Genomic DNA, 14,472 nt, shown 5'->3' with positions numbered 1-14,472 from the left:
AAAGACATCAAAGCTCATAGTGCACCAGGACACAGGTTACAGCAGTACACATAGTAAACGGTTAGTAGGGAAATCACAAATATCCATGCCTTTGGCGAGATTCAAACCTCCAGCATCTTGGCTGGAGAGCTGATAACCACACGGCCAACCAGGTCGGCAACACCCGGAATGTCTCACCTTTTGAGAAACCAGTCAACTTTGCTGTTTTCAAAATCGTGGTTCCAGCCAGACGGGCAGCCACAATAATCCCTTTATACTCCGGAAGATCCTTTGTTTTGTCCATTGTGATCAACAACTATTGACGATTACTGACCAGGAGGATTCTTCAATAGTTGCCTAGAACACGTGGTGAAGCAAGTATTGTGCATATACACTGCAAGTGACGTTTACGTACATCTGCATGAAGTTTGTAATTCAGTGGATGGTATATGTGTAATAGATAGCTTCTGCAGACTTTCTCATGGAGCGTTCTCCCCCTATTACTTAATATTATTTTTATTAAGTAGTAGAGATTATAAAAGAGATTACTGCATTTATTATAGTAGCGTAGCTTGATCAAATAAAATGTACAGCTCAGCTTTGTATTAGTGTCAGCTGGAATGTCAAGTGAAAAAAAAAAAGCAAAAATCTATTATTCAATAGGACATCAAAACTTAAATCAATATTATCCTGAAAACTATTAATCTGGGACAGAAAGTTGGCTAATTTGACATTACTTTTTTTTTCAGACATATCTTTGGCCTGACCCTTGCCGATCATGTGACACAAAGTCATGGCTTCTCTACGCAATGTGCCTACCGGTCCTCGCCGACTTAGCAAACGGAAGAGGAAGTTCAAAGACTTCCACCCTGGACTGAGAATAACTAAAGGGACCACGGGCCGGAACTCGCCCTCTCGTGTGACGTTATGGCCTTTTGAACTAAGTGACGCTAAGAGAACCGAGAATCTCTTACCTGCTGGAGTGCCCTTCACCCTTTACATCCTTCCATAGTGATCATGTGTCAGATGGAGAAGAGGGAGACGTTCGGTTCCGATCCGTTCTTGGATGTTGATCAGGAAGCATGGGCGACAGCAACGGCTGAGGCCATTCGAAACATCGAGGAGCGGTGTTCCGCTGGCGAGTTCTTAACTTCGACCTCTCCGACCTTGACAGCGTCAGAGCTATCTTGTCGGAACAGCACGTGGGACATCCAGAGACCGATTAGGAAAATTAGACCCAAGTCTGATTCGTGTGTGGAGCCTCAGAACGGACATCTCCATCCATCACGACGGGCAGCCTCTGAAAGATTGGATTCCCCGAACCAAACTCCATCCCGGCCATCTTCAGTAACCTTCAAATCAGACTACCCTGACGAAGGCAGTCCTGTTCCAACATTCGACGCAAAATTGGAAGATATTCGGTACATAGATGACAGCGCAAGGAGTTCCCTCTCGACGAGTATGACTGAACACCCTGCATCCTCACCCCCACCTTCAGCATGCCCTTCCATTCCCGAAGAACAAGTCTCGGAGCCAAAGAAACAACCTACCTTCCATTTTCAGTGGCCGGCCGATGAAACCGATTCACACCATCCAGTCCAATGGCAGGTGACGGAGCATAAGGACAACCAGGCAGAGCAATTTTTACAGCTGAAAGTTTCGGACACAGATACTGCTATTGTTAGTCCTTATCCATCGGACTCATCGAAAGAAATCGGATGTACTACAGACCCGTCTACGGAGTCAGAGTTGCTTGCTTATAACACTAACATCGATATGGATAACCAGAGTGTTTATTCCTTGACAATGGAGGAGGATTTCAGGTAAATAAGATTTTTAAGTTTTAATAATGTCATAATGTCTTTATGGTTCTTTACTGAATGAAACTAGCAGACACATGAAACACAGACTATATAAATATCCAGGCAGTACGGGTGCCACTTATAAATTAAATAATATGGGATTTTATCATTTAATTGATATTACATGTCTAAAGTTTCCACTTTTGACTGGATAATCAGAATTACATGGAGGAAATTTTCAGTATGCTAATTTTAAGTAGATGAAGACTTGAATACTGTTATTCAATGAGAACGCATCAAGCTAAGCTGGATTTATATTTTAAGTTAAACAGAGTTGATAAGTAGAAAACAGCGTTTTAAATTCATATCTCTATTTTATAAATATCAAATAAACCAAACAAAATACGGGGCTCAAATAGCTCAAATCCTGCTTCAGCAGAGGTGTGAGTTATTGCTATTAAGTGGCAAATGAATTTCACTGTTGACATGAGCCAATCACCTTCCATACTGTAGGTCACAACTAGTTTAATATTTCATGTTTACACTCTAAAACAGGGTTCCTCTATAATCTAACTCTTATTCATCGACAGTATTGATGTGCTGAAGATTTAAAACATTCTGAGGTCGGGGAATGTCATTATAAACGGTTGTATACCGAGGACTATCAGATGACCTATATATCTGCTGTAATTCAAAAGCACTTCCTTACGACTGGCGTATATTGTCTTTAATTATAGCAGTATTTGAGAGTTTCATTTCAGATCTGTCCCTCTATCCAGCTACTAGTCAAGCATGATCAAGTAATGAATAGAAACAAATTCTATAAAGTTTCAGTACTAAAAACAGCGCCCAGCTGCACCCATATTTTCTCTGTATACCTGATTGCAACCATACTATTAACCATTTCAATCTACCTATCGTATCTAACTAAATAATAACTAAAACTGTAACGAAAATATGCGAACAAAATTGTTATCTCCAAAAAAACAAAAATCAGCGATATTATTTTTTTTAAGCTTATAGCATATTCTTGCCATACTGATGGTTGATAGGAGCTTGAGAAATATGTCATCAACAATTTCTCAATGGAATCAACGAATACGATTAGAAATGTAATATATTCATAATTGTTTCCTAGCTATGAGTGCATCATACTCTCGAGCGTAGATGTTTATGGGATTTCTTCGATTTGAACGATAATAGCTTAGATAAAATAATATTCGTATATTTCGGAATACTTTTTAGGAGAGAATACAATCAACTCTATCCACTTATTCCAACCAGAGCGTTGTGTCCGTCTGTTGCACTCAAGCATTTATTGATGATTTCCTCTAAAATATCTGACATACTCTGTTAGATTTATTAATACTGCCTTCTTTTATTTTTTAATCTTTTTAGTGAATCATTTCAATGAGGTTTCTTTGGATTATCTATGAAAGCATGCTATAATCCATGCGAAGGCATTCTATAGACAAATATGACGAGAGATCCGATATATTTATTGTCCATTTCGATAACACTGTACCATTGCGACTGTCCATCACTGTAGCTTACGTCATAAGGAACTGTCAAAAAATCCAAAAAAAAAATGCTTCTAATCGATTTATGACGACATTACCAGACTGGATGGCTAACAGCATGTCTACAAAACCTTGTAAATTCAGTTAAAATTATTAACTTAACTTCTAGAACTGAGATAACAATAAAGCAACACATGGATGCGAGAGAAAGAGAGAGAAGCACAGGTCATCCTGTTTCTTTCTTAACTGATTCACTGAAGTGTGATATTGGTGTACCTTACTCAGTTCTTATTTATATTGTTATTCGACACTTATAATTTCAACTTCATAATTCTTTGTAAAACTGCACATTTCATTACGTTCTCTATGTAGCAACTTCCTCTCAAATTTTAACGGTAGATAATAAGCAATTCATACATAATGATATCTATTAGGAAAAACACTAAAAGAAACCTCAAGCATTGTGTGTGTGTGTGTGTGTGTGTGTGTGTGTGTGTGTGTGTGTGTGTGTGTGTGTGTGTGTGTGTGTGTGTGTGTGTGTGTGTGTGTGTGTGTGTGTGTGTGTGTGAGAGAGAGAGAGAGAGAGAGAGAGAGAGAGAGAGAGAGAGAGAGAGAGAGAGAGAGAGAGAGAGATGGAAGACAAAAAAATTACTAGATGTTTACAGGTAGAATGCTGATAAACAAAATAGGTCATGAATGGTCGATAAATGCCTTGCGATGTTGGCGTTATTTGTCACTGATGAATGCAGTCATAGTAATTTCCTATTCTAGTCAATCAGATGTGCCATAATAAAGACAAGAAGAAAGCTGTATAGTATGTACGTGTGTAACATTAGGTGACCCTGTTGATACACTTAGCAGATAACCTGAAGAATTATGTCACCGCAAACGTGTGGTAGTTTGCTGCCAACTCATACTGAGAGTACCGGCATTCGAAGCTGCTCCATTGCCAAGTTATCGACCACTGATGACCTAGTTAAGGCTTCAGCGTCTTCAAAGTGTAAACAACTTACTTGCTCCTTCAAGTCGATTTTCTTCTCTCATTTTTTTCAGGCGGAAGAAATTCATACAAGTTGGGAAAATAAATAGGTTCAAATCGGAGGTTTCTATTCTTTATCCTGTTGATATGGATACTGCCATTGAGAATGCTCCTATGTTTTCTCTCAGTCTAATTTTCAGCATCCTTAATGGCACGCGGAATGACTTCCCTCCGGTGGTGATTTAACAGCCAAAAATAATGCCTTCGCAAAGTTATTTGAAAGCAGTTTGATAATTTTATAATTATAGGTTTCATTATTTTTTTAAATTCATTTTATCCTGGATAAACTTTGAACCACTCAGAAAAAACGGTGTTGTACAAAGCTCAAGGATATCATGATAATTTCAAAATAATCAACCTTTCTAATAAAAATTTGCATATCCACTTCTGAAAAGAGAAATAAATGAATATCATATACTTGGGTATCTCTGTTTGAGGTTTTTTTTTTTGTGAAATGGCGCATTTGTAACTTTTCACTCGTAGCAAAACTGAGCAAACTGCTTATTATTAAGGTGCTGATGATAAATGAACCTTTGCATTTTTCTTATATATGTACTCACGCCAACTGCACAGATCCCGCGATGACCAAGATGAATTTCTTTAGCAATCCACCATATATTGCGAATATGATCGACGTATGTTTGTATATCGCGTGACACTAAACTGTGAAACATGCGGAAAAGAGACATGATTGATTGTTGTAAGTTATGAGAAGCGCAATATAAACTATCTCATTTCTCGCTCTCCGCAGTTCATACCCCCCCCCTCTCTCTCTCTCTCCTAAGAGACATTAAGCTAAAGATAAAAAATCAGTCATATCTGCTGGACCAAACTGAAAATAAGACAGCACTTCTTGAAACATACAAACACTTGTTTCTAAACCAGCACAAAATGAACGAATGTTAAGTTTATATTTTCATAATACAATTTTGTACGAAATCTACACATATTTTATTAACGTGACTATACATACGTCTTTATTTAACACCTGTCGTAAACACACAAATGTTTAATATATTTCCTAAATAACTTCTGAATTACACTGTTAGTAGTTCCCTACACGACACTCCCAAGCGCGGTCATTTTACACGTTCTAAAAATAGAGCTACATTTATTTTTAATTTGGTTACACTATACGGTTTACATTTATTATTTAATTGTGGCATTTTTCATTAATCTGGAAATGCAAACATTACCTTGTGATACTTGCATTGGTGATGTTTCCATTGTGAAATATACTTATACTTCTGTTAAAGATACCAAGCAATTTTATAAGCGCTAGGTTTTTTAATCCTTTTTCCCAAGTAAGCAAACAGACAAGTAAGTCAAGTTTGCGGCTGCACGTAGTGCAAATCGTGGTAAAGGTGGAGCAAGCTCTGATCACTTTCCTTGGAATTTTCCCCTAATGCAAAGCACATTTCCTTGCGGAAATGTATGATGCTATGCATTAAGGTAATGGTCACTACCCCGATTTCGACCTTTATTGAGGTTTCGTCAGTGGGAGCCAGACCTAAAAAATGCCAAGTGTGAAGTGATACAGAGCTTATAAATATTTTACCTAAACAAGTTGCCATAAGGAGCTTTGACCTCATTAAATAAAAATCTCAGGATGAGAGTAATGTGTAGAAAGTTTTTTACCTTGAGTATATATTTTTATTTTTATTTAATAGAGATGTTTATTTTTAGGTAAAATATTTATGAGTTCTGTATTACTTCACCCTTGGCATTTTTTAGGTCTGGCTCCCACTGACAAGACCTCAATAAAGGTCGAAACCGGTATGGGTAGTGACCATTACCTTAATGCATAGCATCATACATTTCCGCAAGGAAATGTGCTTTGCATTAGGGGAAAATTCTAAGGAAAGTGATCAGATCTTGCTCCACCTTTACCACGAGTTGCACTACGTGCAGCCGCAAACTTGACTTACTTGTCTGTTTGCTTACTTGGGAAAAAGGATTAAAAAACCTAGCTTATAAAAGTGCTTGGTATCTTTAACATAATATATACCCAAGGTAAAAAACTTTCTACATACTTATACTTCGTTTGAAATATACTTCAATTTAATTGCTTGTATTTATACTGACAGTTCGCAAGATATAATAATAGCCTTCAATACTTCAATCAAAGCACAGAAATACAAATTATTATGTTTTAATGCTTTCTCTCTAAAGTCCAACCCCCTCCTCCACGTCGTGGAGGGTAGAAGCAGCATAAAGTCGAGGATTGCTTTGTAAGGTGAAGCACAGTGGGGACAGTGTGCTTCGAGCTGATACGGTAGCCGTGAAGGCTTACAGAGAACCTTGAAAAATGGCTGACTAAAGGGGCTCTGGCGAAGATGTGGACTGCAATGACATCTGCTGTTCCATCATTGGTGGAAGAATTCATATATCAACGGCAATGTGAAAGAACTGGCAGGCGGAAGAATCTGAATATAGATCAACGGCTGGCAGAGTGAGCCAAAAAGGAAATATTTTACGGCACTTGAAGAAGAAGGCTTTCTCTAGGAAACACACACACACACACACTCTTTTTTCTTTCTTTCTTTCATTATTTTTTTTTGAAATTAAGTTTTAATTAATTAAAAGTAATTAGCGAAGCTTTGTAATCAAGATAAGAATATGCATTATATTATTCTCTCGTCCTCGAGTTGGGCTGTTTATTTCCAAACTGTCACATTACCAAACAGATATAGGAAAGTTGGTCACCGTATCAAAACATGCTTTAGATCTCCTCTCTAACCCATATTACAATTACATAATCAATTCAGGTTCTGAATGGGGGAATTGTTAAGCGTAGTGAGTGTACGAACCGCGCTCCATTATCACTGCGACCTCTGTTCTTCATCCACGTTTAATAAACAGCACTACGTGACGACAGGGACACTCGGTCAGAACAATAACATTATCTTGTTTCGCTAAGCACGCTAGCCTAAACCAATAGAACGGAGCTGCACATGTTACAAATACCATGCATCTTTTACCCGTAATACGTTATATTGCAATAACGAAGCACAAGCCACAGCTGGAACGTTATTGAATTCATTACCTACAAGACAACATGGTCAAATAGGACTTCGTAGCAACACCAAGTTCAAAGGACTATGTAGGTCATACTCCCTCCAAGGGATGAAGTTTAGTTTTATAAAGATGATAAAAACTCAAATTTATATATTAAATAACGCCTATAAAATAAGTCATTTTTAGAATTTTTCAGTTTTATTGATCATATGGAATAACAATTCTTTCATGAAAAAACAATGTATAACTTTTTTTTTTTTTTCTAAATTTGAGATTTTCGATCCGTACTCTTGAGGTATTTTCTGCACATCATTTTGTATGGAAAACTGAGAAAAATATTATAATATTTAAAATAGCTTTCTCGCAAAAAGAAGACCGTGTGTGTGTGTGTGTGTGTGTGTGTGTGTGTGTGTGTGTGTGTGTGTGTGTGTGTGTGTGTGTGTGTGTGTGTGTGTGTGTGTGTGTGTGTGTGTGTGTGTGTGTGTGTGTGTGTGAATCAGCAAAGTGACTTTAATAATTTATTCTCCCCCAAATTTGTTAATGTTACATTGACATCAGATTGTTTTTGAAATATAGTTTTTTTGTTATAGCTATATTGACAACAAAACCACATGCCCTGATGAGGAGGAGCTAGGTGAATTTCAATAATATTTTAACCGATGCATTCTATAGTTAACAGATAAATTTCAGGCAATGCATCCGTACAACGCCAGCATTTATCATCAATGTGTAATGTGATGCACAGAAAAATAACTAATAAACAGAATTCTCAAGAGCAAGTTCTGTGATCATCTAGTAGCTCAAATATTTCAAAAACGGTATAAAAGAAGCATCCATAAGAAGATACCAATCACAGTAAACAAATATTAGAGCTTATAAACTTCAACCGCACAACATATCATTTTCTCATGCTTGTCATATTTGAACAATTATAACCTGCAAAGTAATTTCTAAACTTTTTTAAGCCTTCAGGCTGGTCCATTAACTTACGAATGAACTACAGAGTACATCATTTCCATATTATCTGCACAATCTTCGGTATAATTAAAATACAGTAATTTCTAAAATAATTATTTTTTATGTCACCGATACTCACAAAAAGTGTGCAATATCTGGCAGTGAGTTTGAAGCCATCCGGTATGAGGTGGAGGTTATCAAGATAAAATACGGGACTAGCGAACAAATTAATCCTAGTAAGCCGAATTTTCGTTGTTTTTAGTTTTTGGTTTGGTGTTTGTTTCATTTCACAATTATTTTGGTTTTAGTTTACTATTTTCTCATTTTAGTTCGCTATTTTGGTTGAGTGCTGCATGTTTTAACTGTCTCTACGATGTTTATTAATAGTGTTATGAGTTTTAATACTGTAAACAAGTTGACAATTCGTAGTGTGTTTTATTCATTTTGTATAAAATGGATACATCTCCAAGAAAGCGATCAAAAATATGTACTCTTTCTCAGCACATATCCATGACTCAAAGACAAACTGCCAATGAGTGGGGTGCTGGTTTGGGTACTGTTAATGCGATTTGAAAGAGGTTTAGGGAGACAGGTAAATTTTCTCCTGGCAGAAAAGGAAAATATGAACGAAAAAAGGAAAACTACTCAAGATCGTTCACTAGTTAGGATAAGTAAAATGAATCCAAGATTGTCTAGTGTAGACTTAAATAGACATTTGGCAGCCAGTGGGATTAATGTTCTGACATGACAGTTCGTCGAAGATTGTTGGAAGCAGGGAGGACTGCCCACAGATCAAAAAGAAAAGAAACATATGTTGATTAAGGTTGTGTAGAAAAAGAGGTTCTACTGCGCAAAAGTGTACAAAAATTGGACTGTTGAGAAGTGGGTAATCTTCTCAGATGAGAGCCATTTCTTTGTCCAAGGAGAGATTGTGTACCCTATATTAGCAAATCAGCGGCTGAGAAGACTTCTCCCACCCACCATCAAGTTCCTAAACACCCAACTAAAAAATATGTTCTTCGTTGTTTTACACATGACGGTCCAGGATCACTTGTGCCTGATGAGGGTATGATGAAAAGTGACCAATACATAAAATATCGAAGAAAAGAGTGGTCCCACAGTTCCAGAAAGACAAAGAACTCATCTGTCAACAGGATCTCGCTCCATGCCACACTTCAAAAAGGGTGAAAGAGTTCCTAAAAAAAAACAACAACATTCAATTGCTTCAGTGGCCTGGTAACTCTCCTGACATTAATCCAAAAGATAATTTGTGGGTCGTGAAAAAGATACTTGGAAAATTAAATTGTGATACAAAAGATTACTTAATACAATCCATTATAAAAGTATGGTTTCGAGATGCAGAAATAAAAAAAATGTGTTCTACGTTGGTAGAGTTCAAGGTATTAATTTGCTTAGGTAGAGCCTAAGCAAATTAATAAACTTATTAGGAACAGAGAAGCACGTATAAATTATTAGGTAAAGCTGGAGATTAATTTTTGTACTTATTTTCTTGCGAAATTAAAACTTTACATTAAAATGTGAGTGTTCGAATTAATTTGTTCGCTACTGTACAAAGTGGGGTATTGTTACAGACCTAGTGGATCGTTTGTTGGTGACAAAGAATGCATCACCAAATAAAGATGATGGGGATGCGAAAAGAGTAATCATAATGTAGACTTTAATTAACCGAACATTGATTGGGTAGTAATCTCATGAGAATCACGAAACTGAATTTATTGTTGCGAGAGAACTTCCTCAAGTAGCATGTGACAGAAGGAACTTGAGGTCAAAGAGTGTTAGTTTTGATTATAGTGTGAGAGTGGATTTTATTTAAAGATTGACTGTCCTGCCGCCAGTGGGTGACAATGACCATGCGTAATTACTTGGAAAGTGGCTAAGTTTATGAATATTCCATTCAGAAAAGATTACGTGCTGAACTACACAGCAGGAAGTTATAAATAACTGAGGAGTATGGTGGATTCTGCGCTATGGTATCAGTTGTTGGATAGGAAAGATATCGACAGTGCATGGAGATGTTTAAAAATACTTAAATGATACCATATCAGAATGTGTCACTAGAGTTTGAAAATTATACAGGGTAGGATGAAATGGATATGTAATCTTATCAAACGAGATATTCGGTAAGAAAAGGGTCATGTGTAAGGATTATATGAGATCGGATTATAAAATATTAGCGTGGATAAGAGGATGGCTTACTGACAGATATCAAAAAGTGGTATGAGAGGGATGTGAGTCTGCAGGATTTAAATTAACCAGTAATGTACCATAAGGATCAGTCCTTAGTCCACTATTATTCAATCTGTACATTAATGACATTGGGAAGGATTTGACAGGCAACGTATGGCTATTTGCAGATGATGCAAAGACAAGTAGGGTAATCAGGAATGCAGCTTATATGCAGTACTTGCAGAATGATTTGAATAGGCTGGAATTGTGGGCATGGGAAAATGGCTATTAGTTCAATATGAGTAAATGTAAAGTTGTAAAGTCAATGTCCTGCTCTAGAGGCGATACACAGTAGTTTTAAACTTGTCGAGCCACTTTGAACCTCTAATAAAGATGATGAGGATATCACAGACATACCATAGTGAGAATCTGGAGTCTCTTGGTAGAAAACTGATGGTGCACTTCTCTCTGCCATTTTTGGGAAGGATTTGACATGTGACATACAGCTATTTTCTGATGATGATGCAAATAGGTAGGGTAATCAGGAGTACTGCTGATATCCAGTACTTACAGAATGATTTGAACAGGCCTGAATTGTGGGCATGTAAGAGTGGCTGTCAACGTTAATAAATATAAAGTTATGCACTTTGGTGTGATTAGATATCCAATGTTACATTATATTGGTGGGATTATGCTTGAAGAAACTGATGACGCCAGAGATCTTGGAATTTTAATAGATAGGAAGTTGAAGTTCAAGGGTCATACAGCAAAAATTGTACATATAACTCAGAGAATAATGGCAATGCTGAAACGAACCTTGACGTATAAAGATAAGATTCTGCCTCTTTACAAGGCCTTGATAAGACCTCACTTGCACTGTTGTTGCGCGCAGGTCTAGCCTCCTGGTTTCTGTTGATTCTGATATAGTGGAAAGAGTGTGCAAAGGAGATTGTTAAAAATGATATCAGGATTGTGGAATACTATTATGAAAATAGATTGAGAATTTGTAGACCGCAGACACTAGCCAACAGAAGAAAGAGGGGTGATATGATTGAGACTTACAAACTTCTGAAAGGGTTGTACAGAATTTCAGTAGATGGAATTTTTCATTTTATGGAGGGCGGGAAAAGGGCGCAAGGACATTCATGAAAGTTGAGAATGAATGCTGTCAAGAAGCAGATTAGGGCTAGATTTTTCTCATATAGTAGTGCATGATTGGAATGGATTGCCATTGGATGTTGTATATCAAGTAGTGTGAATGAATTCAAGAATAAGTATGACAGCTGGTGTGTGTAGCATGTGGCCTCCCTCGATGAGTCTTTTGACCCCAGAGGTTTCTCTTAATAATAATAATAATAATAATAATAATAATAATAATAATAATAATATGTAGCACATCTGAGTACCGTAGGCAAGCTAATGATAATCCAGTAATCCTGCTTTAGGAATCAAACGTGGTACTTTTTCAAGTTATTTCATGCCTCCCAGACGGCTCTATAACAGCACATCGTCAGTAATCTTCTTCCACATAAAGGTTTTCAGAAGCTTCTATGCCACAGTAGGATTTGAACTCAGAGTAGATAATAGAGATGCATTGCTGTACGCAAGGCCAGCCAAGTGAGCATAGATTATATTTAATTAAGCTCACCTCAATTGCAAGCAGTCTGTTCATGTTAGTATCCTATGCACGAATGATCATGATGATAAACAGCCTATTTTTCTACCCACTGCAGGGTGAAGGCCTCTCCCATTGAGGGAGGTTTGGATCTACTACTCCCATGGTGACCCAGTCCATATTGGGAGAGTGTATCTATACTTGAATGTATGAAGGGAGAATGAATGTATGAAGGTGGAAGCAATCACAAATATCCATGCCTGCACGGGATTCGAGCCCGCAGTCGCTTGGCTGGAGAGTGGATACGCTAACCACTCAGCCAGCCAGGCCGGCAATATTATTTCTTAAATTTAACCTTATTAAATAAAAATCTCAGGAGGAGATAAAAATGTAGAAAGTATTTTACATTATAAAACCAGGTTTAAAATAGCTTGGTATCTTTAACATTTATTATACCCAAGGTAAAATACTTTCTACATTTTTATCTCCTCCTGAGATTTTTATTTAATAAGGTTAAAACACCTTATGGTAACTTGTTCTGGTAAAATACTTATGAGCTCTGTATTACTAAAATCTTGGTATTTCTAGCCTGGCTTCCACTGACGAGGCATCAATAAAGGTCGAAATCGGTCTGGGTAGTGGCCCTTGCCTTTAATACAAAGCATCATACATCTCCTCCAGGAGATGTGCTTTGCATTATGGGTAAATATTAAGATTAATGATCAGAGCTTATTCTACTTTTACCATGAGTTGCCTTGGTCTTGCACTACGTGCAGGGTCAGCTAGACTTGCAACACTTGCAGGCGCAAACTTGACTTGTTTGTCTGTTTGCTTACTTGGAGTAAAACCAGGTTTAAAATAGCTTGGTATCTTTAACATATATATATGTATATATATACATATATATATACATATATATATATATATATATATATATATATATATATATATATATATATATATATATATATATATATATATATATATATATATATATATATATATATATGTGTGTGTGTGTGTGTGTGTGTGTGTGTGTGTGTGTATACACAGGTAAATCTATAACAAACCCGAGTTTTCGGAAGGAAGAAAAACCTTCCACCTTTGTATGAGATCAGCTAAACAAACTTTAGTTAAAAAGCACTTAAAAATTGTTCTTTCAACCTAGTTAGACGAATCCAGGTATTTTCGTTACTTGACTGGGCTACAATGCTCGGAGAGCGTGTGGCTGAAGTTAAATAAAATAATAAAAGACATCTAACATTCCTTTGTCATTTTTGAAAAGTTTACAAAAAGTTAGCATTTCTCTCTGTAAAGAATTAATTTATATCTCTGTGCCAATTACAAATCAATGAAAAAATTTTATTTGTATTTTTACTACCTTACTACACACTTCTGAAATGAGAGATTATATTTTTTTTTCCAGCTGTTGCATCTTAGCGATGTTTCTCAGGGCAATGAAATATTCTATTTATATTCGTCTATGCCGTGAGTAGTAATCCTTTTCAAAGTTGAGAAGGAATGCGACATGTTAGTATCGTATGCACGAATGATCATTCATCCCGTTTAGTGTCGCATGCACATTTCGGCATGAATATTTTAATTCCTTGATAAATTTTTAATCCATTGCTCAATATCATTACCAAATAGAGAGGACAGTCATTCTTGTAGGAAAACAAGCTGTACAATAACTAATTTATTAGAACATTTTTATTTTTATCCATAAACTGACTTCAGCTTATGGCCTCCATATCACGATGATATGGAACGGAAAGCTTCACCTGTCCGTTCCATATCATAAAGAAACAGGTCGATTGAGGATTGTGTGTGTGTGTGCGCGCGCGATTCAACTCAGTAACGAAAAACAGTGCGAAAGTGATTGAATTGTCATATGATAGTCGATGATAGATATTTATATACAAGAACCACAGAAACTGCTACCCTGCTGGAGTGTTTACGTAGCATTGGCTAGAATAAAAGGAGAATGCGCTAATAACCAGAAAATATTCTGCCACCAGCAGTCGTGTAATCAGAGTTAGGTTTCTCATAGCAGAGATCGATAGGAAATTAACTGTGGAATTGTGCAATATAACAGGTGAACCACATGCAGTCAAAAGGTTACTCAATACAACAATTATCGAAGAAGAATATCCCAAAATTCATTGCGTTGGACCAACACTGATATGGTATAATTTGCAAAAGAAATTGATGAGTTCGACTCCTATCAAACAAGGAGCTGTAGTAGGAAAACGAACCTCAACAGTAAACAGAGTTGGGAAAAAGGTATATTGGTCCGACTGGTTTCAGTTGTTCTACACTAATTAATGGCAGAGCTGAAGAATGGCGAAAACTGCA

The 14,472-nt window shown here is 36.7% G+C and overlaps 1 protein-coding gene across 1 annotated transcript in view; it reads left to right on the top strand.

Moving 5' to 3' along the window:
• Positions 1–996: 996 nt before the first annotated feature.
• The window catches only part of LOC150092817 (transmembrane protein 117-like), a 100,586-nt gene continuing 87,110 nt past the window's right edge, over positions 997–14,472 (top strand). The window contains exon 1 of the mRNA XM_090414289.1: positions 997–1,802. Coding sequence (XP_090270415.1) covers positions 997–1,802 — 806 coding nt within the window. The remainder of the gene's footprint in view (positions 1,803–14,472) is intronic.

This window comes from Typopeltis vanoorti, chromosome 25 (genome assembly GCF_054136105.1).
Source record: "Typopeltis vanoorti isolate ZY-2024b chromosome 25, IOZ_Tvanoo_1.0, whole genome shotgun sequence".
NCBI classification, from domain to species: domain Eukaryota; kingdom Metazoa; phylum Arthropoda; class Arachnida; order Uropygi; family Thelyphonidae; genus Typopeltis; species Typopeltis vanoorti.
The sequence above is the reverse complement of the archived record's forward strand: the minus strand, read 5'-3'. Positions and strand labels throughout refer to the sequence as shown.